Source organism: Clinocottus analis, unplaced genomic scaffold, assembly GCF_023055335.1.
Source record: "Clinocottus analis isolate CAN_PGR_092001 unplaced genomic scaffold, fCliAna1.0.p SCAF_18, whole genome shotgun sequence".
Classification (NCBI taxonomy): Eukaryota; Metazoa; Chordata; class Actinopteri; order Perciformes; family Cottidae; genus Clinocottus; species Clinocottus analis.
The window spans coordinates 130,195-156,125 of record NW_027175909.1 but is presented as its reverse complement, the minus strand read 5'-3'; the positions used below and the strand labels follow the sequence as shown (position 1 = coordinate 156,125).

General features: G+C 47.6%; 1 protein-coding gene across 4 annotated transcripts in view; it reads left to right on the top strand.

The window, feature by feature from the left end:
* plppr5b (phospholipid phosphatase related 5b) overlaps positions 1–25,931 on the top strand; it is an 85,857-nt gene that overhangs the window by 29,952 nt on the left and 29,974 nt on the right. For all 4 annotated transcript variants that reach the window (XM_068581966.1, XM_068581967.1, XM_068581964.1 and 1 more), the window contains 2 exons: positions 11,746–11,878; positions 25,229–25,479. In XM_068581966.1, coding sequence (XP_068438067.1) covers positions 11,746–11,878; positions 25,229–25,479 — 384 coding nt within the window. The remainder of the gene's footprint in view (positions 1–11,745; positions 11,879–25,228; positions 25,480–25,931) is intronic.

Here is a 25,931-nt window from a genome sequence, read left to right as displayed (position 1 = left end):
GATTGTTCTCCAGACCAAAAGAGCTCTGGGTCGACCGCCTTGAGGGTCCATGTGTCTGGTCCCTCATTTGAAATGGACCTGCGATGAATGTGTGTTTTATCTGCTGGCATCAATTATTCAGTCAATAAAAAGGTTGACATACATACTGGAAGACATTGACCTGAGTCTGAATAAGGCCTGTGTGTGAGCAGCTGGTTGCTCGGCCGCTCTGTGGTCCTGCTGCTCGTGGTTCAGCTCTGGCCTCCAGACGGGTCCACTGGTTTCTCTCGTCTATGATTAGTTGTGTGTTGACAGACGATGCAGAGCCTTGTCTGCCCCGTTCAACCTGCTGAAGCAGCGGAAGAGGAGGGTGTGTCCCTGGAGCTTCACGCTCTCCTCCACACGACTCCACTTCCTCTTCATCACGCCTTCATCAACAGCCTTCACCTCGTCTCCCTCAGACATCTTCTTCATGGCTTGCATGGACGTGACAGGCAGTACTCTTGCTCTTTAGCTGCTGGTCGTAATTCTAATGAAACATTCAATTCTACCTCGACTTGAACTGTATTCTGTCTCCAGGAGACATTATTATGGACAACCACATCCTTCTTCACAAAGCAGTTCAGCAACAATGGATCTGTTGTTTTTATAGCTGCTATTTCTCAAAGTGTGAACCACTTTGAGAAAAAACACAGAAAAGATACAGACAATCTGTAAAGACCTTGTTTGCAATATTTGCAATGCTTGTTGGAAACTTTGTCCTTTAAAAATAGTTTTTCCATTTTAATACTAATAAACTAATCAACAAAAACACATTTTCCTGCTTTCTCTCTGTGGGAAAACGTCCACACAGAAGCAGAGGACATGTTCTTCTGAACCAGCAAGATGTTTACTCGTCTTTCTCCTGACCAAACTAAACCATTCAGACATCATACAGAACCTCTCGTAAGACCCACCACATCAGCACCCTGGTATAAATATCTCCCCGGTGTTTTATTGGCGTTCTGCGTGCTGGGTTCTGCAGCCTGGCGGATACGTCGCCCACTCCACCGCTGCGTGCACCACAAGCACATCACGCTCGCTGTTTTCTGTCTGCAGCAATCCGCCTCACAGGATAATTCTAAGTTGATTACTTAACAGCTGGTAACAAAACAAAAGGGACAACATTACAAAGGAGCAGCAGTCGGTGCAACGTGTCCACTGCGTGTTGAGAAAAGCATCTGCGGTGCAGCTCGTCTTCTGGCGTCAGCCCTTCAGAGTCGAGGCCGACATGAAACAACTAGACAGGATTAATGTTGAGCAGAAGAGGCAGATACTCACCTCTCCACCCACAGATACTGAAATTGCCAAGAACGAACCGCAGCTGTGAGACGGGTCATGTTGTGACTAAGTGTTTAAGGTCACTGGCGAACGCAAAGGAAATCACCCGCTGGAGTAAAAATAGTCAGGCGGGGCGAGAGAAACTATGAAGCCGAGTCAGATCAAGACCAACTCCCACTGCATCCAATGCACCGTACAGAGGATGAAGTCCGTATGGATCCGTTGTACACTGTGTGTCTGCTGTTTGACGATACAATGCCAATGAAGGACGTACTCAGGAAGCCGTCACTGGACCGGGACAGTGCTCTCCACAAGGAGCTGGCTGAGGTGATAGGAAAGTGTTTGTAGAAGAGTATTCCCTCCATACGAAGTCTCCCAGCACATAATATCTCTGTTCTGCAAAAGAAACGTAAAAACACTGATGCCTGACTTTGTAATCAGTCACTTGATTACAGTCTGAATAAATGGTGTTGATTCATCTGCTGCCTGTGGAGTCAAGAACACACCGACTGCTTTGAGAAGGATGAAACAGATAATAAGACGTGAGATCATGAGTTGATCACATCTATCTGCTGTGTGCAGGCAGCTTTTACAATCTAGTTATTTCACTGGTGATTTGTTAATGTCTTGTACTGCAGTTACTAAAATTAGCTGAAGAAGTGGAAAACATTGAAGCTGGGATTATGCAACAGTTATCTAAACGAAATGACAAAAATGTTTTTAACGCTCATTATTTGCGGGAACTAAATAATATTTTTCGGCCGGATTAAGTGAAATTGGACATTTTGACACGGCACGCATGACGCTTTGTTAGGTTGAGGGAAAGTTCAACCTTGTGGCTACAACCCAAAGGAGTGCAGGAATCATGCACGTCCATCCATTTCTTCTACGCTCATCTGCTTCAGGCGCTCCGTTGTCTCTCGTCGCCTGGCGGCTGCAGGTCGGTCCAGGGCAGAAGCCTCCTGGCTGCTCCATGTCTGGTCTTGGATGTGACCTCATTTGAACTCTGAACTCTTCTCTTGGTCTCACACAGAGAGGACTCTGGATCGTATTTCAAGGCTACAACTGTGCATCGTCTGATTTATTTCTTACATTCATTACTGTGATTGCTCATAGAAAGCAAAAGTACTTCACCACTGCCTTTTGATCCTTATATATAATGATACATCATTTTATATCCTTACACTTATAGTATAGTATATATGGCAATACAAGATTATGATATGCTGATGAGGGAAACCGTGTGTTAAGGAGCTGAACTTCCAGCTGTTCGGGTGTTGTTTTAGACGCTCAGCCTGCGTTGACTGGACGACTCCCTGCCTCTGTAACTGCAGCGCTTGTTACTTCACCTGTGATCCAGGAAGTAAATTATGAGAAGAAGAGAAGTTGTTGAACTGAATTCCTCTGGAGGCGACACCAGGCTTCCAGTGTGTATACACACTCACACTTTGCACATTTGAAAAAAGGATCATGATATCATCGATTGCATTAGGCATTCAAACTCTGATCTCCCATCAGCCCAGTGGTCAGGTTCCCCACAGCGTTCAATCCCAACCCTGTTCTTTCATTTTAGACCTCACATCTTCAAACGGATCCATCTCTGTCCGCCGCTGTAGCTAGCGGTCCAGTCCACACATCAGCTGTCGGGTTCTACTGTATTGCTGCATGGTGCTGTGCTTAAAAAAGCAATGGTATGAGGAGTGGGAGGCAGGGGGAGAGCTAAAGGCTTCGCTGAGAGCCAGGAGAGACACGGCGTCCTAACCTCTGCATTATATTCATGCACTCCGCACATCATCCTGCTCAGTGGTAATAGCCCAGTGAGCCTCTCTTAAAAACCCAACCATGGATCTCAATATGGAGGAGATAATGGAACATACTAACGCACTTTGCACATGACAGGTTGAGTTGCTTTTGTTCAGGGAGGCAGTTGCAAGACGTAGGGCCACATTGTAGCAGAACAATAGTATTAAATAAGTCAGGCTTTCCAAATACTCATAATACAATGCATATAAATGGCAGTACTTTTAAGAATGCTGTAAAGTTTTCCTCCTTACTCTATCTCTAAGGCTGAGCCCTACAGAGGAACCTCATCTCCTTACCCTATCTCTAAGGCTGAGCCCTACAGAGGAACCTCATCTCCTTACCCTATCTCTAAGGCTGAGCCCTACAGAGGAACCTCATCTCCTTACCCTATCTCTAAGGCTGAGCCCTTCAGAGGAACCTCAGCTCCTTACCCTATCTCTAAGGCTGAGCCCTACAGAGGAACCTCAGCTCCTTACCCTATCTCTAAGGCTGAGCCCTACAGAGGAACCTTATCTCCTTACTCTATCTCTAAGGCTGAGCCCTACAGAGGAACCTCAGCTCCTTACCCTATCTCTAAGGCTGAGCCCTACAGAGGAACCTCATCTCCTTACCCTATCTCTAAGGCTGAGCCCTACAGAGGAACCTCATCTCCTTACCCTATCTCTAAGGCTGAGCCCTTCAGAAGAACCTCATCTCCTTACCCTATCTCTAAGGCTGAGCCCTACAGAGGAACCTCATCTCCTTACCCTATCTCTAAGGCTGAGCCCGACAGAGGAACCTCATCTCCTTACCCTATCTCTAAGGCTGAGCCCTACAGAGGAACCTCATCTCCTTACCCTATCTCTAAGGCTAAGCCTTCACCCTACGGAGGAAGCTCATGTCGGCCGCTTGTATCCGCGACCTCGTTCTTTCGGTCCTGACCCAGAGTTGGTGACCATAGGTGAGGGTTGGAACGTAGACGACCACTAAATGGAGAGCTCCTCCTTCCTGCTCAGCTCCCTCTTCACCAAGACGGACCGGTACAGCGCCTGTTTTACTGCTGCAGCAGCACCGATCCGCCTGTCCATCTCCCGCTCCACCTTACCCTCACTCATGAACAAGACCCCGAGGTACTTGAACTCCTTCGCTTGGGGCAGGCATGTTGTCCCCACCTGAAGGGAGCAATCCACCGGTTTCCAGGCCTCAGATTTGGAGATGCCAACTATTTTTGTAGTCTCCATCTTCCACTCAATTCAACATTCTTATGGGACTTCACTTCCATGAACTGAAAACACAAACTCTGCTTTGTTGTCTATTTGTCTCTAAATGACCACAATTTACAAGATGAACATCATGATGTGTAAGAAGACTTGAAGCGAGAGAATGCAGGTTTTAAGACATGCATTGACTCCACTTCTCAGACTCAGAGCTTGCCGCCTGTGTGGCAGTCGTCTCTCATTGTGTGCTGGATCTGAAATGCTCTTGGCCCAGAGTTACGTCTGTGTGATCTGATGTGACTGAGTTTTGACTCCAATTCCCAAACCTTTACCCCTGAGACCGAACCTGTGACTCTGCATGTCAATGGAGACGTCGGTTTCTGCCAGTTTGGAATCCATCGGCTAAACCGTCAGCTGTCGGTTTGCTGTGCTGTTCATAGCTTTGTCCAAAATGACTGCCATGTGTCTCTGTGGCCTCTGAGGCTGGAGGTTTCATTCATGCTTCAGTGCCTGAGAATGAAATACTCTGCTCCCTCCATCCCCGGAGTCTCTTGCTATCAGAGTGCTCAAGTACCTCTCCTCCTCTTTCCTGCTGAATCTGCCACCGCAGGTCCAATGAAGTCGTAAATAGAGACATATCGACACGATGAGCCAGGTTGTAAACGCGCTACCTGGAGGCGGGCAGTCCGACCAGCAGAGCCTTGCTCAAATATTAGTTCAATGTCAGTGTCTTCTCCTGTTGGCTGCGCTCTACCTTGCTATGCTGATGGAGATAGATCAGTGTCCCTGGTGTGAAATTAAATCAGTAAGAGTCTCAGGAAGAGGGATGAAGGAAGAGGATGAGAGGAGTGAGCAAGTTTACCCCAGACCAGAGGAAGAGTGGAGTGAATAAGCAGCACGGGTCACCCTGCCTCTGTCATTACGGCTTAGAGAGAGAGAGGGAGAGAGAGAGAGAGAGAGAGAGAGAGAGAGAGAGAGAGAGAGAGAGAGAGAGAGAGAGAGAGAGAGAGATCAAGGACTAAAGAAGCAGCACATTGTCACCGTGGCCCTGTCAGCTTGTGTTATAGCCGATGAGAAAGTGGGACAAATGGCCGTGGCTGTCACAGTGCTGCTCAGGCCTTTTGGAAATCAGATGGCCCCTCAGCCATCTCTTGCCGTTCCTCGTGTTCTCACAGGAAATGCGACACGAGTATAATACAAATAAAATAGAAATAGCGCCTGGTCGCTATAGGATAATGTATCCACAGGAACGGCTGGGACCCAAGCGGTTAAAGAATGATGCCACATGGAGTTTCTCCTTCCTTGCCCAATGTTTTCCTCAGAAACGAGCAGCTTTCATTGATACGGGACGCACAAGAAGAACAAGAAGAACAAGGTGCGACGCAACCTGAGCAGTCGGCCTGGTCGCTGAGCGACAGGCAGCAGGCGCTCAGCTCCAATAGGACAGTTTGCATCGGCAGCTGCTAGTGCCTCGTGTGACGTCAACACAGTGTTGTCTTTCTTTTGTTTTAAGTTACATACTTTACTAACGCCAGTTGTTAGTTAACCAGAGTGCTGGAGACCTGTTGGTCCTCCAGGGGCGTGGCTCCCTGCTGCAGCGCATCGCATGAGCCCAACGGGGTCCAATCAGATCAAACAGTGCAGACTCCTTGCCGGGTCGCTCGGTCTGCTCTCCAGACTGTCCGTCCTGTCGTAGTGAAGACAACATGTCCAGTAAAATAAAGTCATGGAAGTGAGAGATGTTCGTGTGTGGAGGTCTGGGTCCTGCAGCCGTCACACAGCTCTATAGGTCATTTCAGAAGATGAACTTGTAAATCCATCTGATAACACTGAACATAAAGGAGCATGAATGCACCTTCCCGGCGCTCCCGGATGCATCCATGATGTATATTCATGCAGGATCATGTGGTTGCTATGGCAACACATGTGCACATTTCCTCGGGGGAGTTTTTTCCTGATACATTTGAGAGCAGAAAGCAGTAAAAACAGAGATGTGTTGAGCTTGTGTCCTCCTCCGTGCGTTTTATTGATTCCTCATTAAAAAAAAGTGAGTGTAACCATAGCAACCACTCAGTAAGTTTCCCCCGGTATAAAAGCAGAAGATTCCTCTTTGTTCCTCCTCCTCCATCAGCGCTGGATCAGGTCCTCCTGCAGGACAACGCCGACAAGATGGAAGCAGCTCTCTGTCTTCCTGAGCAGAGAACACAGGACTGATGATGTCATGACCTGGTGATGTCATGACCTGATGATGTCATGACCTGGTGATGTCATGACCTGGTGATGTCATGACCTGGTGATGTCATGACCCAATGATGTCATGACCCGGTGATGTCATGACCTGATGATGTCATGACCTGGTGATGTCATGACCCAATGATGTCATGACCCAATGATGTCATGACCTGGTGATGTTATGACCTGGTGATGTCATGACCTGATGATGTCATGACCCGATGATGTCATGACCCGGTGATGTCATGACCTGGTGATGTCATGACCTGATGATGTCATAACCTGCAGTATATATATACATATATATATATATATATATATATATATATATATATATATATATATATATATATATATGTATATTATATTATATTTGGAAAATAAATTGTACACCAGGAAGAAGTGGGTCACGTTGTCACCAACACCCGGCGGGCGAGACATCGGCCTGATATACAATGTCAATATTTATAATCCCAGGCTTTCTTGACAAAGTTGGCCAAATACGTCGCGCGCATCTCTTTGAGGACGTCCTGTGGTGTTTTAAGACAGAACCTTGACTTCAGCAGACAGAAGAAGCCTCCACGTGTGAGTCCTCACACGGTGCAGACTGACGCCTTGTCATCACGTCATCCAGAGACCTTCTGGTTCAGACCTGCAGCCCTGTTACCTGACATCCACATGCATCTCAAGTCCCGATCCTGTCTTTCGGCTGACAGCAACAAGCTCATTGTGTTCGCTCTCTTCCGTAATGCACTTCACTTCCACTCCAAATGAATCAGAAAGAAGGAAATCAGAATCCGTCGTTCAGTTCTACTTTTCAAAACATGTGAGTGGATGTGTGCAGCTGAGGAGCGTGCGTTTAAAACAGCTGCTGTCAGTGCGACGTGTCTGTCGGGCTGAGCTGCCAACAGACGCTTCATCACTGGAGTGTGTCACACACACAACTCTGTTTTCCTACTAGATCTGACATGGCACCTTGTCATGCTGTCCAGTCCATGGAAGACACAGGATGGAGGTGTGTGTGTCTGTGTTAGCATCCTAGCTACTAGAAATGATGTCATGTGAACACAGTACCATAGAAGGAAACGCATCTTTTTCCATCTGCCATGCCAATTTACAATGATTATGTTTTGAAGAATGTTTTTTTTACTGCTGCTGCACTCGTCCCAAACCCTGACCCACCAGATGGTTGTTTACACCAGCATCTGAGAATCTGTCTTTGGGAACCGTTTGGAAAAGGCTCTTCACAATAATTAGCATGGGATTGGATGAACCAACTGTTCAGTTCCTGATGTCTTAAGATGAGTCTGTCCACCAATCAGAGGCTTTGTCCCTGACGTCTTGACCAATCAGAGGCTTTGTCCCTGACGTCTTGACCAATCCGAGGCTTTGTCCCTGACGTCTTGACCAATCAGAGGCTTTGTCCCTGACGTCTTGACAATCCGAGGCTTTGTCCCTGACGTCTTGACAATCAGTGACTGCTTTCCATCAGTGGAATAACATCAGAACAAAACAAAAAAACATATACAGTAACAACGTGTAATATGTCAACTGCTGTCCATCCGGTTATTTGCATTATAAAAACCCAAACGGTTTGTTGGACCAGCCTGGCCGTCCTAAAGTTGAGTAAAAAAACTAGTTACTGATTACTTACACTTGCGTACAGTAAGTGGGGGACATGGGGGAGCTGAGTGGGGCCACCACGATTGTTGATGTTGCCCAGACTTTCCTGAAAATACTCAAAGGATCGCGCTAAATAAAACATCAGCATGACATTGTTTAAATTTAAGGGTATTTGCAAAAAGAAGAAGAAACCCTTTGTGTATTTGTAAGTCCGTTAACCTTTTGGCTGGAGTGTTCCTCTACCCCACCAGTCCATCTGAACATGTCACTGCAGCGGCTCCTGGGTGAGCGGCAGCTCTGTGGCCCCCAGCTCGGGGCCTCAGTACCGTCATCCGCCCACGCGCCCTCTGAGCGCCGCTTGTGCACCGTCGCTGCACTCGGGGCGGGACGCCCGGGTGTTCGGCCAGGTGGAAACATTCACGCCGGGCAAGGTCGGCAGGTTGACGGTCCAAACCCCGCTGAGGGGAACCTGTAAATTAAAGATGAATCCGTCAGCGCACCGGGTGTGAAATCGGCCAAGCGCTGGAAGCATCGCTGTGGGCCCAGGAGCCCCGGGGGGCAGGGGCCACATCCTGGAGACAAGCAGCCACGGCAGTGTTCATCCGGTCCGGTCGGGCCTCCGGTCACGGGGATCACTGAAGGCTCGTGCGGCTCTGCAGAGCGCTGACACAACCTCACTGGGATTATCAGCCCTCCATGAGCGGCTGCTGTGCAGTCCTGACTTCTCTCGCTAAATGCACTACAGCGGCCTTTTGATGCCATTAATGCAGCACTTCAGAAAGGCAACTGCACCCCTGACAACTCATCTTAGACTGTGGCGATGGCTCCTAACAGGCCTCTGTGTCTGAGACACGGCCTCTTATTATGACGGCACAGTGGCTCGGGAATGTTTAATTAATACGATCATACGTTACCTTAAAGTCAGAAATCCATCTTGAGACCGATGATGAGACCTTTTACACGACATAGCTGGTATGGCAACTCGGTTGTGACATCATTGCATTATAAACTGTACTGTTATGCACAGGGTCATCTCTACAGAGGCACACGTCTTCCTATGAAGCATGCCAGAGGAGTCGTCCTCTCTCCGTTCACAGTCTCACGTTAAAAGGCTTCTGGGTGTGGAAGCTTTATTGGAACCTGTGTTTGGCGGCTGCAGCTTAGGGGGACGAGTGGTCCTCACGTTACCACAGGGTCGCCGGTTCCATCCCCAGTCCCCCCACAGTTCCCACGTCGAGGTGTCTCTGAGCACGGCATTAACCCCTCGCTGCTCCTCGGGCGCCTCACAGGGCAGCGCACTGCTCCTGAATCAAGCATGGGTCAAAGCATGGGTCAAACGCAGAGAAGAACTTCCCCAAGGGGATTAATAAAGTGCATGTTTCTTTCTTCTACACTAAATCTTTCCTTTTTCGTGACGCTGCCGGTATGTGAAGTTGTGTTTTGTATGATTTTCCCCATAGCTGGTCCCCATAGCTCAGGTCCTTAAGGTCAGAGGCAGTGACTCCTGAAGGGCAGCAAGCCGAGAGGGAACACCAGCAGGGGGCCGCGCCCGGAGAGATCAGCTGACTCCAGCACCTTTACCTCAATCCATGGGCTTTAAAAACATCAACATGTATAACAAGAGAAGGCGGAAACAAATGTGTGTTTAATGTGACATCCATCACACAGCATCTAGTGCAGACGACCTTAATCCAGAGGAGCAGGTTTTACGCTTCGTGCTCTTGACTCCCAGGTTGAGCACGCTTCATGCACAGAGTCCTGGACCAGAGTCCTCCTCACACAGTCTGACATGTGTGGACCAAATCTTTTTGAACTATGACTTTCAAAGCAACAAGAGAGACATTTTTATAATATTCAACTGACACTTCGCCTGCTTTCACACGACAACTGACACTTCAATTGGAGAAATGGATAGAGCCTCCACTTCAACTTCCCTCACTTATTCTTCTGACCTGTGAATATCTTTCATCTCTTTCTCAACTGACACTTCACATGCTTTCAGACCTCATTGCCTCACATGCTGCATCTCTTACCTCTCAACACTTCCACTTCTTGATGATCAGTAAACACCAACCAACAGTTCAACTGATTTCAGCACTTTAAAGTTTACTCGCTTACATTTCAACTGACACCTCAACTACTTTCAGTGCTCGCCTCCATCAAACCACAGTCAAACCCACTCCCTCCCCAGTGCCTGAGGAGGGAGTGGGCGGGGCTAACCTGACCTACGTGACTGCGTGTTGAGATTGAAGTGAAAACTGGTTATTTCATGTCGAGACATGGAAGCGTTTCCACTGCGTCTTCTCCACACGAGCGTGATGTTTCCTCCTGCATGCGGGTTGTTCTGCTTGTGTTTTCTGTCCCTCTTATGCAACCCTGTTCCCATTCATGTTGGGCACACCAGCGTGTTACATAAGTGATGATGTCATTATTGAATGATGTTATTCCACCACTGTGGAGGACAGGAGCCCAGCAGACGTGCAGTAGACGCAGCTCCTCCGGCTGCAGCCGGTCCGTCCTCAGAATCGACCCCGCGGACCTCTTTACGCGTGTGTGTTGGTTCGAAGCTGCTCGGCGGCTCCGCCCCGCTGGGTCCATCCGCAGAGAACAAACCGGCCTTCCCTCTCGCTGTTCCCCGTCTCTTTATAGATTTTCATTTAGTTTGAAATCAGGCTGCTGCGCTGAGTGAAACAATGTTGGGCTTTGCTTTCTGTTGGTTTTCCTTCTTCCTCCTTTGGCATTGTGCTGTTGTCTGGGCTCATGTCAACGTCCTGCTTTCTTCTATGCAATGCACTGTTCAGGTGGAGCTCGTCCCTGCAGGGCCCCCTGAGGCTTCCTGCATACAGGTTGTGTTCAGGGACAGTCTGTGCATCAGAGAGTCAGGTGACTGGTCAAGAGTCGCTCTGCAGGAGACCTTGTGTTCACACTTGTTTTGTGCTTTCAGCTGATGGATCTGGATTCCATCTGATCATGAAACATGAATTAAATGACAGCACTCACAGATGTCGCTGTTGAAACTTAGAACAATTATTATATTTCATAAATAATCATTTAGTTTCCAGTACTTTCACATGTTCTGGACCCTTTTAGATGAGGATGTGTCTTGTGAAGAAAAAATCGCCTCAACAACAACCCATTGGCTCATGAAATCCCATTTTTATATATATATATATATATATATATATATATATATATATATATATATATATATATATATATATATATATATATAAAATCAATATTAAGTCTCTGTGATACAATATTACACACACACACACACACACACACACACACACACACACACACCTTGTTTCTCCATGTGTCCCTGTGTCTTCCACAGCTGTGTCTACAGATGGAGTCCACTGGAAGAGAGCAGTCACTGGAGCTCTGAGACAGAGATCCTCTCATGTTGACTCTGTCTCCACCAGATCACACAGAGAGAGAGAGAGAGAGAGAGAGAGAGAGAGAGAGAGAGAGAGAGAGAGAGAGAGAGAGAGAGAGAGAGAGAGAGAGAGAGAGACAGAGAGAGAGAGAGAGAGAGAGAGAGAGAGAGACATCCTCTCATGTTGACTCCTTCCTCTGTCTCCACCAGATCACAGTGACAGAGACGGTGCTGTTCCTGGTCCAGTACACGTCCAAAGAGTTTGACCGCTCAGAGAAGACCGTGGCCACGGGGGACTGCTGTTACCTCAACCCGCTGGTGCGCCGGACCTTCCGCTTCCTCGGTGAGTCCGGCCGACCAGCTTCTTGATTTCTGCCGCTGTTGACCGCTGTGTGCATTTACATGCACTCTGCTGATGATGTCTGTGACTCACAGACACTGAGTTCACCTCCCTGCATGCTGTCTGCATGCTGTCTGCACGTCCCCCGGGACCAGAGGAGCGTCTCCCCCGTGTGTTTCAGCCCCGTGTGTTTCAGCCCCGTGTGTTTCAGCCCCGTGTGTTTCAGCCCCGTGTGTTTCAGCCCCGTGTGTTTCAGCCCCGTGTGTTTCAGCCCCGTGTGTTTCAGCCCCGTGTGTTTCAGCCCCGTGTGTTTCAGCCCCGTGTTTTACCTGATGGAGCTGCGCGCTGCACGCTTCCAGTAAAACCAGCTCCATGTGGAAGCTCGGCAGTGTGATAGCTCTGCGTTAACGGACGTCATGCAGTCCAGAACCCTTCCTGTCGTCTTGTCGGCAGTGATGTCGAGAAACATTCTGGACAAAGTGTTGAATGAGCCGTCTTCTACTACTTTTGACGGCCGTACAACAACCAGCAGCTTTAGTGGTTGTTTAACATCAAAGCTCTTTACTTTTCCACCACGAAAACTACTCCTGCAACACAAAGAAAGCTAGTGTCAAGCTAGCTGGTTTCGGTCCTGCAGAGCGGATCGTTAAAGGGACAGTTCGTCACTAAATCATCACTAAATCAGAAAGACAGCATTGAACCGTCGTCCTATTCCTCCGCGTGGACCGTCTGGAGGGCGAAGCTGTGAGTGACATCAGCCATTGAGATGTGAACTTATTCTTCAGTAATGGAACGAGTTGGCACCTGACTGCTGACGCTCAAAACCCCGATGACTGGACGACTCAAGGTAACGCTCAGTGTGAGCAGGCTCAGGTAGTGAACTATGGTTGGAAGAAAATAATCATCTACTCAACAATTCATCTACGGATTTCCTAAAGAGGATTTTTCATGCAGGAAACCTAACAACAGGTAGCCTTATGAAGATTATTATGACGTAGTATGCTTATGATTCAATCTCACCAATCTCACTCATGCACAGGTGAATTATGACAATGTGCAGTTCAAAGAATCTACTAAATAAAACTCAAACGAGCAACTCTAATGAGGAAGAAAAGAGGTTTCAGATAAGAATTTGAAAATGTACTCTTACTCTGACTGGTATTTTCCGTGTTAATTCCTGTGTTCACACATCGTCTCTGCTTGTGTCAGCGCGCCTCCAGCTCACAGCTCCACACACACTCTGCTTAAAGATGCAGATACACACGGAAATGTGGCGAGATAAACCTTTAGTCCTTTCTGCATGAAACACACACATCATCTGTCATGCACAAACATGCTTACAGAGCAAACGTGCACATGCTGTTATTGATAACACACACACACACACACACTCTGCAGCTCAGCGCTGGCCTCTCCTTGCCCTCTCGCTCGCTTAAGTGAGAGCAGGAGATAAGGCTGCAGGAGAGGATTATTACCTGGATCCCAGAGGGGGAATCCACTTTGCCCTCACATCCACACATCCAGCATGCCGTTCACACCACTCCTCCATGTTAACAGGCCTTGTCTTCCCGGCTGAAGCTCCTCTCATCCCAGAGAGACTCATTGGAATTGGTTATCATATATTATACACCGGTACAGTGTCGTATCTGCATACGGCTTATGTCTTAGTGTTAATTGATGCCAGTTTTAAAGAGCGCTGTGCGGTGTGCCGTCCCTGCAAAGCAGAGCGAGGAAGATCAAGCGCTTCAGCTGTTTCTATCTCTGCGTTACAGTAAAGTCCCACCGTCCCTGCTGGAGGAAACCTTCATTAAAGACACACATGCTAATCGAGTCTCACTTCACCCGACAACACAATCAACACAAGCTGTGAAACGGAGAATACAATGACCTGAGAGGCCTTTAATCCCAATGATCTGTCCCTGAACACAACGCACACTGATTGTTCTTGAAGATGTTCTACAGAATGATCTGACAAGTTGAATCAGTTCCTCTGACTTATTGACGTTATCATATCAGAAGATTGCCTGTGTGACCGTGATTAAGATTAATTAAGATGAATGTGCCTCAGACCAGGGAGAGCTTGAGTTTGTCTGCATGAAGTAACAATTATACAAATGGAGAAAGCGGCACACACTTCCAGACGGCCTCCTCGTGGGGCTCGGTGGTTTTAGATGCTGGTAGCTGGTTTCATTTGGATCCCACTGGGACCACTAGAGACCAGATCAGTTTTGATTTTACCAGGCAGGAGAGTTTGATCCGATATGGGATGTCATCCTGGTATGGGAACCTCACCGCAGGATTAAAAGCCACAATTGCTCGTCTGGTGCACACGGCCATGAAGGTCATCGGGAAAAACAACTACCAGACCTTGCAGCCTATTTACGAACAGTCTGTTCTCAGGCAAGCCCAGAAACTAGTGGATGATCCTTTGCACATTCTCCACTCGGAGTACGACCTCCTGCCCTCGGGGAGGCGATAGAGAGTCCCCTTTTGTAAATTAAACCGTCTTAAAAACTCATTTGTTCCGACTTCAATCAAAATCCTTAACAATGGTGCTTGAGACTGAAGTCTATGAAATGCTTTTTAATAGTGCTTTTATTATGGTATCCTTTTAGCATGTATTTGTATGTGTTTGTTATGGGACGTGTGCAAGACAAATTTCCCTGAAGTGGGACAATAAAGTTTATTGTATTGTGTTGTATTGACGACTCAGTTGCAATGTGGAAATCACATGCAAACTATTGAAATGCAAAAAACAAATTGTGCATTGCTGAAATGACGAGGTATCTGTACGATGAGGAGGTTTAGTACAGAAACACATGTTTTATATTGTGACGTTCAGTGGAAATGACACAGCCAACAGCAAGTAGGACGAATTCACCTGCTGAACTCCTCCAGTGAGCTCCTCTGATTGAGCGCTAGTGAATGAGGAGCTTTGGTACAGAAACCTCCTCACCAAGGGGACGTGAAGGAGAAAAGATGCACCACTGCCAATACGTGGTCACGAGGTTTGTGTCTCGCAACAAGGGATTGTTAGCAACATCTCATCGGGACTGACTTTGACTTTGAGCTCAATGTGAAATGTTTTTATAACCTTTAAACTGGTCTGATTGTTTGTCTGCGAGCAGCTCTTAACCCCTTGAGTTCTGTTCCAGTGGTGATCAGAGCTATTGCACGAGGGAGTTAAATGTAAGATGGACCAAGCAAAACAAAAAAAAAAGAAATGCAAGCTTTACAACTTCAGAAGTATTTTTAGAAGACGCTTTGACGATCCCATCTGTTTGAGAGATGGAGGCAATCGTCTTTTTGTCCTTTAACTTAATGCTCAGGACTCGCTGAAGCAAAGTGCAGAGTAGGTGTGCAGCACTTTACTGTACCAACATCAGCTAATGGGCTGTGGCGAGCTGTCGGAGCCTCCGTGCAGCAGCATTAGCATCAGCCGCTCTCCCATATTACAAGGCGCGATTTAGGACACGCAATCTGTACTCCCATTCTGTGCAGTGTGTGTTTTATGGTGCATTTGATCCGTGGCTATTGATAACTACTTTTGGCAGGCTTGTTGGCGCAGTGTAAGCGCACAAAGGAATGAATGAGTCAGCGCAATGGCTGCGCTGTGTTGAGCCATTGGGCATCCCTGCCCTGCTGAGCGCCCGTGTGAGGCTAAACGCTGTTGTTGAGCCATTGGGCATCCCTGCCCTGAACACTGTCGTTCGCCAGCGTCTCTCAGCCTGGAGGCGAAGGCCTCCTGAGTTGATTGGACTTATCGCTGGGGGGATTTGTGTCAGGGAGATCAAGGGGCTTTAGATGTTGGAGCTGGAGCAGGTCGTAGTATCTGGCCCGCCCTGCAGGCTCCACCTGCACCTGCTGTGGGACGCTCGCTGCAGCGCCTCCCATTCACAGCAGAGGACTGAGAGGCTGAGGCAGCTCATGGAGTTAATTGGGAACCTGCTGTTTGTTTCTTTAGGGCTTATCTCTTGCTGTACAAATGTAATTTGCAGTAAAGACTTTACGACCCCATAGTGCAAAATGTCGTTATTTGAAATTAGACAAAGGTTTAGTAAGGCATCTGAGGGCGGGAAGAAGCAGTATTTATTCTGTGCTTCACCCAGTTCAAGCCTGGTACCCCTTTGTTTTTTTTATTTCACACAAAAGCTTGGGCTTTCTTGATTCTTTTGGTTTCTTTGGCAACCGGTAAACCCTGATTATCTTTAGTTATTGACCTGAACTGAGTTGTAATGGAAACCTGGTTATTATTATTAAGTCAAATGTTGTGTTGCAGAGGAACTGAGCTGAATCCTGAACACGGTTGCTTTGTTTGTTTCCTTTTTGCTTCGAACCTGGCCATAAATAACTGTTGGAGTGGTTGAGTTTATTGAAAACAATAACCAAGAGGACATCCTGTTTGCCTGTATCCTTTGTGGGGTTTGATTCCCCGACAAGGTCTCAATGCGATCAAGCGACTAACCGCATTAATTGGTACACAATATGAAGGAGTCAGTATTTATACTGAGTAACATAATTTAACTTGTGTTAAATCAACCTCCGGCACCACCCTTTCAAAAGGAAAGTGATGAGCCAAATAATGAATTTAGTCTCAATCAGTGCTGAGGCCTCGGCTATCAAACACTAATACCTCACACACACACAAAAGACTTACTCAACCTCTTCATCAACGACAGCTTTAATGAACTATTAACTACACACACAGCACCTAACAAATGAAGACATCAGTGAATTGTTAAATGCAATGATGAATGAGACCATGAATACAGCGTTTGGCCATGAAGATGAAAACGTCAACATTAAGCAGTGAAAGTGAAATAACGCCTCACTCTACAGCTGAGAGATGGTTGTGAAGTACAAAGGACATTTCTTTACTGTTGGAGATCTTCTCCCTAACATTCCTTCTTCTTCTTCTATATGCTTCAACACAAATATCACCAGAGACAATGGAGGTTCTCCTGATGTTCCAGCAAGGGACAGTTCTGCTGTAGGGGAGGAAGAAGCTGTTGATCAGCGCCAAATCTTCTGTGGACCTCTTCTCTTCTACGGGGGTCTTCTATTCTGTGGACGTCTTCTATTCTAATGGTGTATTTTATTCTATGGGTGTCTTCTATTCAATGGACGTCTTCTATTCTATGGACGTCTTCTATTCTATGGGCGTCTTCTATTCTGTGGACGTCTTCTATTCTAATGGTGTATTTTATTCTATGGACGTCTTCTATTCTAATGGCGTCTTCTATTCGATGGACGTCTTCTATTCAATGGACGTCTTCTATTCTAATGGCGTCTTCTATTCTAATGGTGTCTTCTATTCTAATGGCGTCTTCTATTCTATGGACGTCTTCTATTCTAATGGCGTCTTCTATTCTAATGGCGTCTTCTATTCTAATGGTGTCTTCTATTCTATTGGCGTCTTCTATTCTATGGACGTCTTCTATTCTAATGGCGTCTTCTATTCTAATGGCGTCTTCTATTCGATGGACGTCTTCCTTGGACTGCTCCAGTTTTCTCATTAGCGAGCGGTCAAAGGAAGAGGCTTGGCCTGAGCGTATCCGTCACTCTAGTGATGTTAGAAAACAGACTGGAGCAGGATCCTTTGTTTCTGTCTCTTAAGGTTGTCTGGGGGCCGGCCTCCAGCATTTCTGGAGGGCTCGGGGATCCGGCTGAGTTCCAGGCGAGCAGGAGACAAAGCATGACAATGAGGGAAGAGACAACAAGATGTCCTTGGGGTCCCTCTGTTTTTAAAGTCTCTGTAAATGGGGCGGTGTCTGATCCAATGATGTGACACTGTTTTGTTAATATTTTGCTCTAGCAAATACAAGCTTCATGAATATCTGCAGCAACTCAGAAATATATGACAATGATTTGTATCAGTTTGAAGTCATTTTGCTTTAGGCTTGCACTCTCATGCTGAGGAGGTGTTTATTCAATCTCTTGAAGGCATGAAACACTACTTGGTCTCCTGCTGTCCCATGGTGTCATAGCAGAGTGGAGAAAGCTCCCTCAAGACATTTGGTGTGCATTTTGAATCCTTTAGGGCAGGGATGTCAAACTCATCTGAGTGAAGGGGCCACATGCTGCCCATTTTGATCTCAAGTGGGCTGGACCAGTAAAATCACAGCATATAACCCATAAATAACGACAATATTTCTCTATGTTTCAATCGTTGGTGGAGGTTTTTGGATGATACACCCTATTTTTAGGTCTTTCAACCATTAACTAGAAACATAAAGGCCAAGCGTGTGGTTTGTAAGCATGAGTGTGGTTTGTGAGGTATTCATCCAGGCGAGGCTGAAGGACTCCATAACACTCCTGACCTGGGTTTTGTAGACATTGGCTCTGCCTCTAGGATCACGCCTGTAGGGCAACTTCTGCAAGTCTCCGAGGTGTTGTCTTGCATGGTCACAGTTTTGAGATGGATGGTTGGTCCGCTGTCGTTTTCTGTCCAATAACTTTCATCTGGTCTCAGAGACCCCAAAGAATAGATCAGGTCAAGATGCATTTGTCTTTCTGGATAGCATCATACCTCAAATGTGCTTAAAGATGACCTCTCAGCCATCAGCCCATATCCCAACATTGTACAGGTCAATTTGCAGCTTGTTGCCACTTCAGACCCATTTGATGATCTTACAGGTGTGAAGATGGTGGAACCATCTTTGTAGAGACATATTTTGTTCCCACATTGTTCCACAATATCATCTATGAAGATGAACAATTGTATTCAGCCAATAATAGATAACTAAGGTACTGATATGCTGATGGTGCATGGTGATAAAGACTAGAGAGCACAACTGACGGTTCCTCGTTGGAGGTATCTCTGTCGCGCCAGACCTGGTCCACCCTGAGCACCACAAGGCACACTTCACCGCCTCCGTCATGGAGGTTGTTCCACACCCCGGACAGAGCCGTACATCTCTCTCTTTCTAAAAGAATGAACGAACTGCCGATCGTCTGATTGAAGGACGAGGCTCGCTGCCACCGACCAGCAATGTTGCTGTGAAATGAAACATTTTGTGTTTGGACTGAAATATCTCAACAACCAGGCGATGGCCTCGACTGTGCCTTAAGCGTTCAGTGATGATGTTTAAATGTTAGCATGCAAATACCCTTTCCTGGACTATCAACATCCCCATTTTGTTTTACTTTGGCACAAACGGCTAAAGAGTGTTTCCAGAACAAAGAAACACATCGACATAGAATGGAAAAAGAGATCTACTCTCCACATATGCATTTAGTGAGAAACCCACAGTGAAGATGACACATCACATCCACACAGATGGTGAGGCAGATGGGCAAAATGAACAGCTGTGTGTAGAATGTGCCATCACTGCCCATCCATAGAGGAGGAGGCCTCTCTGTGTTTGCTTTAAGAACTACATTAATTTGACTCATAATTAATATCCTAACCCTGACCTATGGAAATGTGTAATAATACAGCAATTATAACTAATGCCAGATTGTTCCATTGTCACGATACTAGATCCATCTATGTGAGTCAGAATCCGATGGCAGTTTTGGTATCAACCCACCTCTAATTTAACTATACGTCAATTTGAGAGGAAAAATGTCTCTTTGGTAGTCTCCTTGTCAGGAATTAGCTAAATACGTTGGGAACCACTTATCTATACTAATGCTGCCATATTGATTTCCTATTGTAGCTTTTCATTCCAAGATCTTCATCTGGAAATGGAATATAGTGCATTAAGATATACAATGTGTCCTTCTGCAACGTCATTAAAGATTAAAGTGCACGCAACCGTGGTGTAAAGTTGTTGGTCCCACCCAGAGTGCTTTGCTGTGTCTTACAGCTGTCATGCAGAGGCTGGACTCTTTCAGCTGCTCCCAGAAGCCTCTCGTTAGTGTTTCTCCTGCTTGTCTTTGCTAATGTCAGAGTGTGTTAGTGTTCACACGTGACGCGGCGCGTGTGTGAGCGCGGGCTGCGTGTGTGCGTTTCCGTGTGCGTGCATTCATGCGCATGGGGTCCCGCATGCTTGCACATGCTTGCTCATGCTCGTTGCCAGCGTTTACATCTGTTGGAGGGCATCGTGTGAGCCGGCCGTCTCGCAGCTCACTCCCCTTTTCACTCAGGCCGCGGCGTCGCTTTGCATAATGACTCACAGGGGCTGTGCTGTTTGGGGAAGATTAAATTTAGAACACAGCCGCGGGTCGTGTCGCTCGCTCACACTGTTTTACCTTCATGCATTTTAAGGCTTGTTGAACTTTAGATTCAGGAAGTTGATGCGCAGCCCCCTCTTTCAGGGCATTATGTAAAAGACTCACATAACATGGATGTTAAAATGATGTGAGGCTATTCCTCTGGGAACACAAAGCACTGTTATTGCACACAGATACAATGTACCAGGACTATCGTAGTGATGAAGACTTTTCATTTTTAACTCCGGCCCCCCTATAGACATCTTCAAAAAAGTAATTCCCACTCTTTCTGCAGCTCCGCATTAAGAAAACAACACCAGTGTGGAAAGGAAACGTGTAAATTAACACCCAGGGGCAAATTCACTCCAGGATGTTGAGGCTCTTGGTGCCACTAAACCTGCACAAATAAGACAAAACGAAACTAGAGATAAAAGATTCTCTAAGCAGCTGCAAAGGGTTCCTGCTCTGCAGAGCACCCAGCGTCTCACGGCTCATGTGCTATTTGCACCCATTTAAATTAGGAAGTAAGAAGACATTTGGAGCAGAATTGGTTCCCTTGCATGCAATTCAGCCTTGTTTCTTAAGCGTCCACAGACCAGAGCTAATAGCCACACACTTACTGAACAAGTATTAGTCTTCAGAGATCTGGTGGTAAATGAAGCACATTCATCTATTCAATAAATGTCTGGTATTTTGGGGTGGAAAATGTATTTAATAAAGCTTCCCTAAGTGTGCATTCTGAAAACTTGTGAGAGAAAAAGCCAGATTAAACAGATTAATGAGGAGCTGCTGTGTGTAAGCCTCTCACGCCTTCAACTGGGGTAAAACTTAGTTAATAAACACACACAAAAACCTGAGAATAAGAGAATGTAATTCACTTTTCATCATGAATGATGTATAACTTTCTGCCCACCGTGTGTGTGCTGTGCTGCACTAATGACTCAGACATGAGAGCGCCTGGATGGACTCGGTGTGTCTCCTCCCCCACCACGCACTGACACTCGGCCTCTGGATCATTGCAACTGGACTCAAACTTATTGTGCGTGTCCCCGCTGTGAAAGCATCAGCATGACATGTTCTGCGTCTGCAGACGAAGCACCAGAAGCCTGTTGTTTACACGCACGGCCGTCTGACGGCAGCTGATACCACGAGCTGCACGATCAACACGAGCCGTCCAGTAGAGCGGCTCGGCCAGTGACTGAGTGAGTCTGAGATAGTGAGATAACTTGCAGACCAACCGGGCCGTGCATCACACTGCAGCACTGAGGAAACGCTGGCAGCGGATCAAAGAAGAGGTGCAGTGCTTCAACCCTGCTCACACACACAGACAGACACACACACACACACACACACACACACACACACACACACACACACAGGATGAAATGCATCCAACGAGCTCGCGTGGCTCCGCGGCTCCAGAGTGCTCTGCAGCAGATCCTGTTTGAAGGCAAACTGGATTAGCCTCATGCTCTAATAAGCACATCCGCTCGTCCCTCTCGGTGTTCCCGCAGCCAGACGGGATGCGGGCAGCGCCAGGCCGCGTTCCTGCAGCAGAAAGTGGGACAGCGCCGGAAACCGCCCGCCGAGCGCAGAGCGAGTCGCACGGCGCCGGGATGAAACCCAGTGATGCTTGTTAGGGAAATGTACCTGTCAGCATCTGGAGGCCAGAGGGCGAGGAGGTAAGAGGGCGAGGAGGCGAGAGGGTGAGGAGACGAGAGGGTGAGGAGGCGAGAGGGTGAGGAGGCGAGAGGGTGAGATGGTGAGAGGGTGAGATGGTGAGAGGGTGGGGAGACGAGAGGGCAAGGGGGCGAGAGGGTGAGATGGTGAGAGGGTGAGAGGGTGAGGAGGCGAGAGGGTGAGGAGACGAGAGGGTGAGGAGGCGAGAGGGTGAGGAGGCGAGAGGGTGAGATGGTGAGAGGGTGAGATGGTGAGAGGGTGGGGAGACGAGAGGGCAAGGGGGCGAGAGGGTGAGATGGTGAGAGGGTGAGGAGGCGAGAGGGTGGGGAGACGAGAGGGCAAGGAGGTAAGAGGGCGAGGAGGCGAGAGGGTGAGGAGGTGAGAGGGTGAGGAGGTAAGAGGGCGAGGAGGTGAGAGGGTGAGGAGGCGAGAGGGTGAGGAGGTAAGAGGGCGAGTAGAAGAGTGGATGTGAAGGCGACAGGGCAAAGAGGTGAGAGGGCGAGGAGGCGAGAGGGTGAGGAAGTGAGAGGGTGAGGAGATGAGAGGGCGAGGAGGTGAGAGGGCGAGGAGGCGAGAGGCAAGGAGGTGAGAGGGTGAGGAGGAGAAGAGGCTGCTGGTTGTGCCGAGGGTGGAAGGGTTTTAGTTTAACAAATGAGCTTCACCATAAAACATCCAGTAAACTTTTACTGGAAGTGTTTCAGACTTTCAGTCTGCGTTCTGGTGTCTTGCTGTACTTGTACACTTGTGTTCTTGTACACTTGTGTTCTTGTACACTTGTGTTCTTGTACACTTGTACACTTGTGTTCTTGTACACTTGTGTTCTTGTACACTTGTGTTCTTGTACACTTGTACACTTGTGTTCTTGTACACTTGTGTTCTTGTACACTTGTGTTCTTGTACACTTGTACACTTGTGTTCTTGTACACTTGTGTTCTTGTATACTTGTGTTCTTGTACACTTGTGTTCTTGTGTTCTTGTACACTTGTGTTCTTGTACACTTGTGTTCTTGTACACTTGTGTTCTTGTGTTCTTGTACACTTGTGTTCTTGTACACTTGTGTTCTTGTACACTTGTACACTTGTGTTCTTGTACACTTGTGTTCTTGTACACTTGTGTTCTTGTACACTTGTGTACTTGTACACTTGTGTTCTTGTACACTTGTGTTCTTGTGTTCTTGTCTTCTTGTCCCTTTAGAGAGGTACAAGAGGTTTTAGAGGTTTACATATAATGTCAAATATAGCTTATGTAACAACTGCCTTCATACTTGGTGAAACAGCTTTTGAATAATAATATACAAAACCTTTGTTTTCTTTTAGTTATTGCATCCCATAATATGCGTGGAGCTGTTTTCAGGCACAACAACCTGAATGAAGCAGAACACTGAGAAACATGTGAATGCAATAATAATTCTCTTCCTTTATGAATATGAAGTGTCTTTGGCTCAATGCTCATTTATATTAAACCATCTTAAGTAACTGTTAAGATCAGTTGTGTAATCTGGATTGTAAGAACAGATTACACAGAGCAATTACAATGTGAGAAGATCACCTTTCATTACACGTCCATCTGACTCATGGCCATCAATAAAACATCCTGATTATTGAGGATAGTTTCTGAGTGTCTTCATGCTCATCACCATGAAAGAGACACAACATGGCTGAGACAGTTAAACACTTTAAAAGGTCAACAGGCTCTAAAAGTGACATATATGTGAAATGAATACTGATGATTATGGAGAATAAATGTCTGTCTGCGTGTTCGAGGATCGTTTTCTACACGATGTTCACCAAAGTTCCCACTGTTGCTTCCTCATTGTCCTCATGAGGTCTATAAGCTGTCAAGAGGAGCCAACGTTCAACAGAGTGGCCTGAGAGTGAAGGGGCAGGAAGACGCTAACGGACATGTGACCCTCAGCACCTCCACCTGGTGGAGGGAGGAGGAGGTCACCCAACACAGGATGTCAGGAGGCTCTCCTCATGTCAGGAGGCTCTCCTCATGTCAGGAGGCTCTCCTCATGTCAGGAGGGTGCTCCTCATGTCAGGAGGCTCTCCTCATGTCAGGAGGCTCTCCTCATGTCAGGAGGCTCTCCTCATGTCAGGAGGCTCTCCTCATGTCAGGAGGCTCTCCTCATGTCAGGAGGCTCTCCTCATGTCAGGAGGCTCTCCTCATGTCAGGAGGCTCTCATGTCAGGAGGCTCTCCTCATGTCAGGAGGCTCTCCTCATGTCAGGAGGCTCTCCTCGTGTCAGGAGGCTCTCCTCATGTCAGGAGGGTGCTCCTCATGTCAGGAGGGTGCTCCTCATGTCAGGAGGCTCTTCTCATGTCAGGAGGCTCTCCTCATGTCAGGAGGCTCTCCTCATGTCAGGAGGGTGCTCCTCATGTCAGGAGGCTCTCCTCATGTCAGGAGGGTGCTCCTCATGTCAGGAGGCTCTCCTCATGTCAGGAGGCTCTCCTCATGTCAGGAGGGTGCTCCTCATGTCAGGAGGCTCTCCTCATGTCAGGAGGCTCTCCTCATGTCAGGAGGCTCTTCTCATGTCAGGAGGCTCTCCTCATGTCAGGAGGGTGTTCCTCATGTCAGGAGGGTGCTCCTCATGTCAGGAGGGTGCTCCTCATGTCAGGAGGCTCTCCTCATGTCAGGAGGGTGCTCCTCATGTCAGGAGGGTGCTCCTCATGTGGGAAAACAAGTCAAGGTGGACTTCTTTCACCCAGCAGAAGTCCTGTAAACATGGGGCTCAGACCCTGACGTCTGACAGAGAGAGAGAGAGAGAGAGAGAGAGAGAGAGAGAGAGAGAGAGAGAGAGAGGATGCACAGACATGTCTTCTCTGAGCGGTTGCTGCGTCTGCCTCCATGTTGCCTCTCAACAGGCTGCGGCGTGGAGGCCGCGAGGCTGTCGTCAACGTGACGGCTGCGTCGTGTTGATGATGACTCTCCCCGTAACAACGGCAGCCATAGAAACCACGGGAGGAAAAGCACTCACGGGTTTACTGAGTTAACTGGATTAAACATGTGTCCATCTGCAGGACACAGATCAATGAGCAGAGAGCTCAGCGCAACGTCAGCGGGTAGAGACATTAGTGCGTTCATGTTCATTATCATTGTCTGAAAGAGGACGATGACACTGACCTCACCCCTCACCATGACATCATATGAGGTTCCTTAAGGCTTTAGTTTGAGTCTGTTCACCAAACAAAAGCTTTTGTACATCTTTTGTAATTTGACTTGCAATCCTGAAAAACAGGAGCAGGAGATGTATAATGATCTAATCTGGGAATAATCTGCAATACTAATCGTATTCAGGCTGATATCTTTGTCTAGGCTGATGGATCTCACACTTTTGCTTGTTGGTGATATCTGTTTCTGCAGGTGGAGTGACAACCAGCTCGCTGTGTTTCATCAGCACCATCGTTAGTCCTGGTGCCACACATGTTGCTCCATCGGTCCCATGCGTGCCTTTAACGACTTCTTCTTCTTCTTCTTCTTCCTCTTCTTCTTCTTCTTCTTCTTCTTCTTCTTCCAGGAGTCTACACCTTCGGCCTCTTCACCGTTGACATCTTTGTCAATGCGGGCCAGGTGGTGACAGGAAACCTGGCGCCCTACTTCCTGACGGTCTGTAAGCCCAACTACACGGCTCTGGGCTGCCAGCAGGCGCTGCGCTACATCAGCCACCAGGAGGCCTGCACCGGGAACCAGGACGACATCCTGCGCGCCCGCAAGACCTTCCCCTCCAAGGAGGCCGCCCTCAGCGTGTACGCCGCCCTCTACCTGGCTGTGAGTCACTTCTCCCTACGTATGCTCCTCATCACAACACACACGGTGTGACTGAGGCCTCTAGAGCCCTGTGAGCCAGCTGCACGCTCTCCTGACCAGCAGGGGGCGACTCCTCTGGTTGTATAGAAGTCTATGCTTCATGTGTTAAAGCTGCATGCTCTCTCCTGACCACCAGGGGGCGACTCCTCTGGTTGTATAGAAGTCTATGCTTCATGTGTTAAAGCTGCATTCTCTCTCCTGACCACCAGGGGGCGACTCCTCTGGTTGTATAGAAGTCTATGCTTCATGTGTTAAAGCTGCATTCTCTCTCCTGACCACCAGGGGGCGACTCCTCTGGTTGTATAGAAGTCTATGCTTCATGTGTTAAAGCTGCATTCTCTCTCCTGACCACCAGGGGGCGACTCCTCTGGTTGTATAGAAGTCTATGCTTCATGTGTTAGAGCTGCATTCTC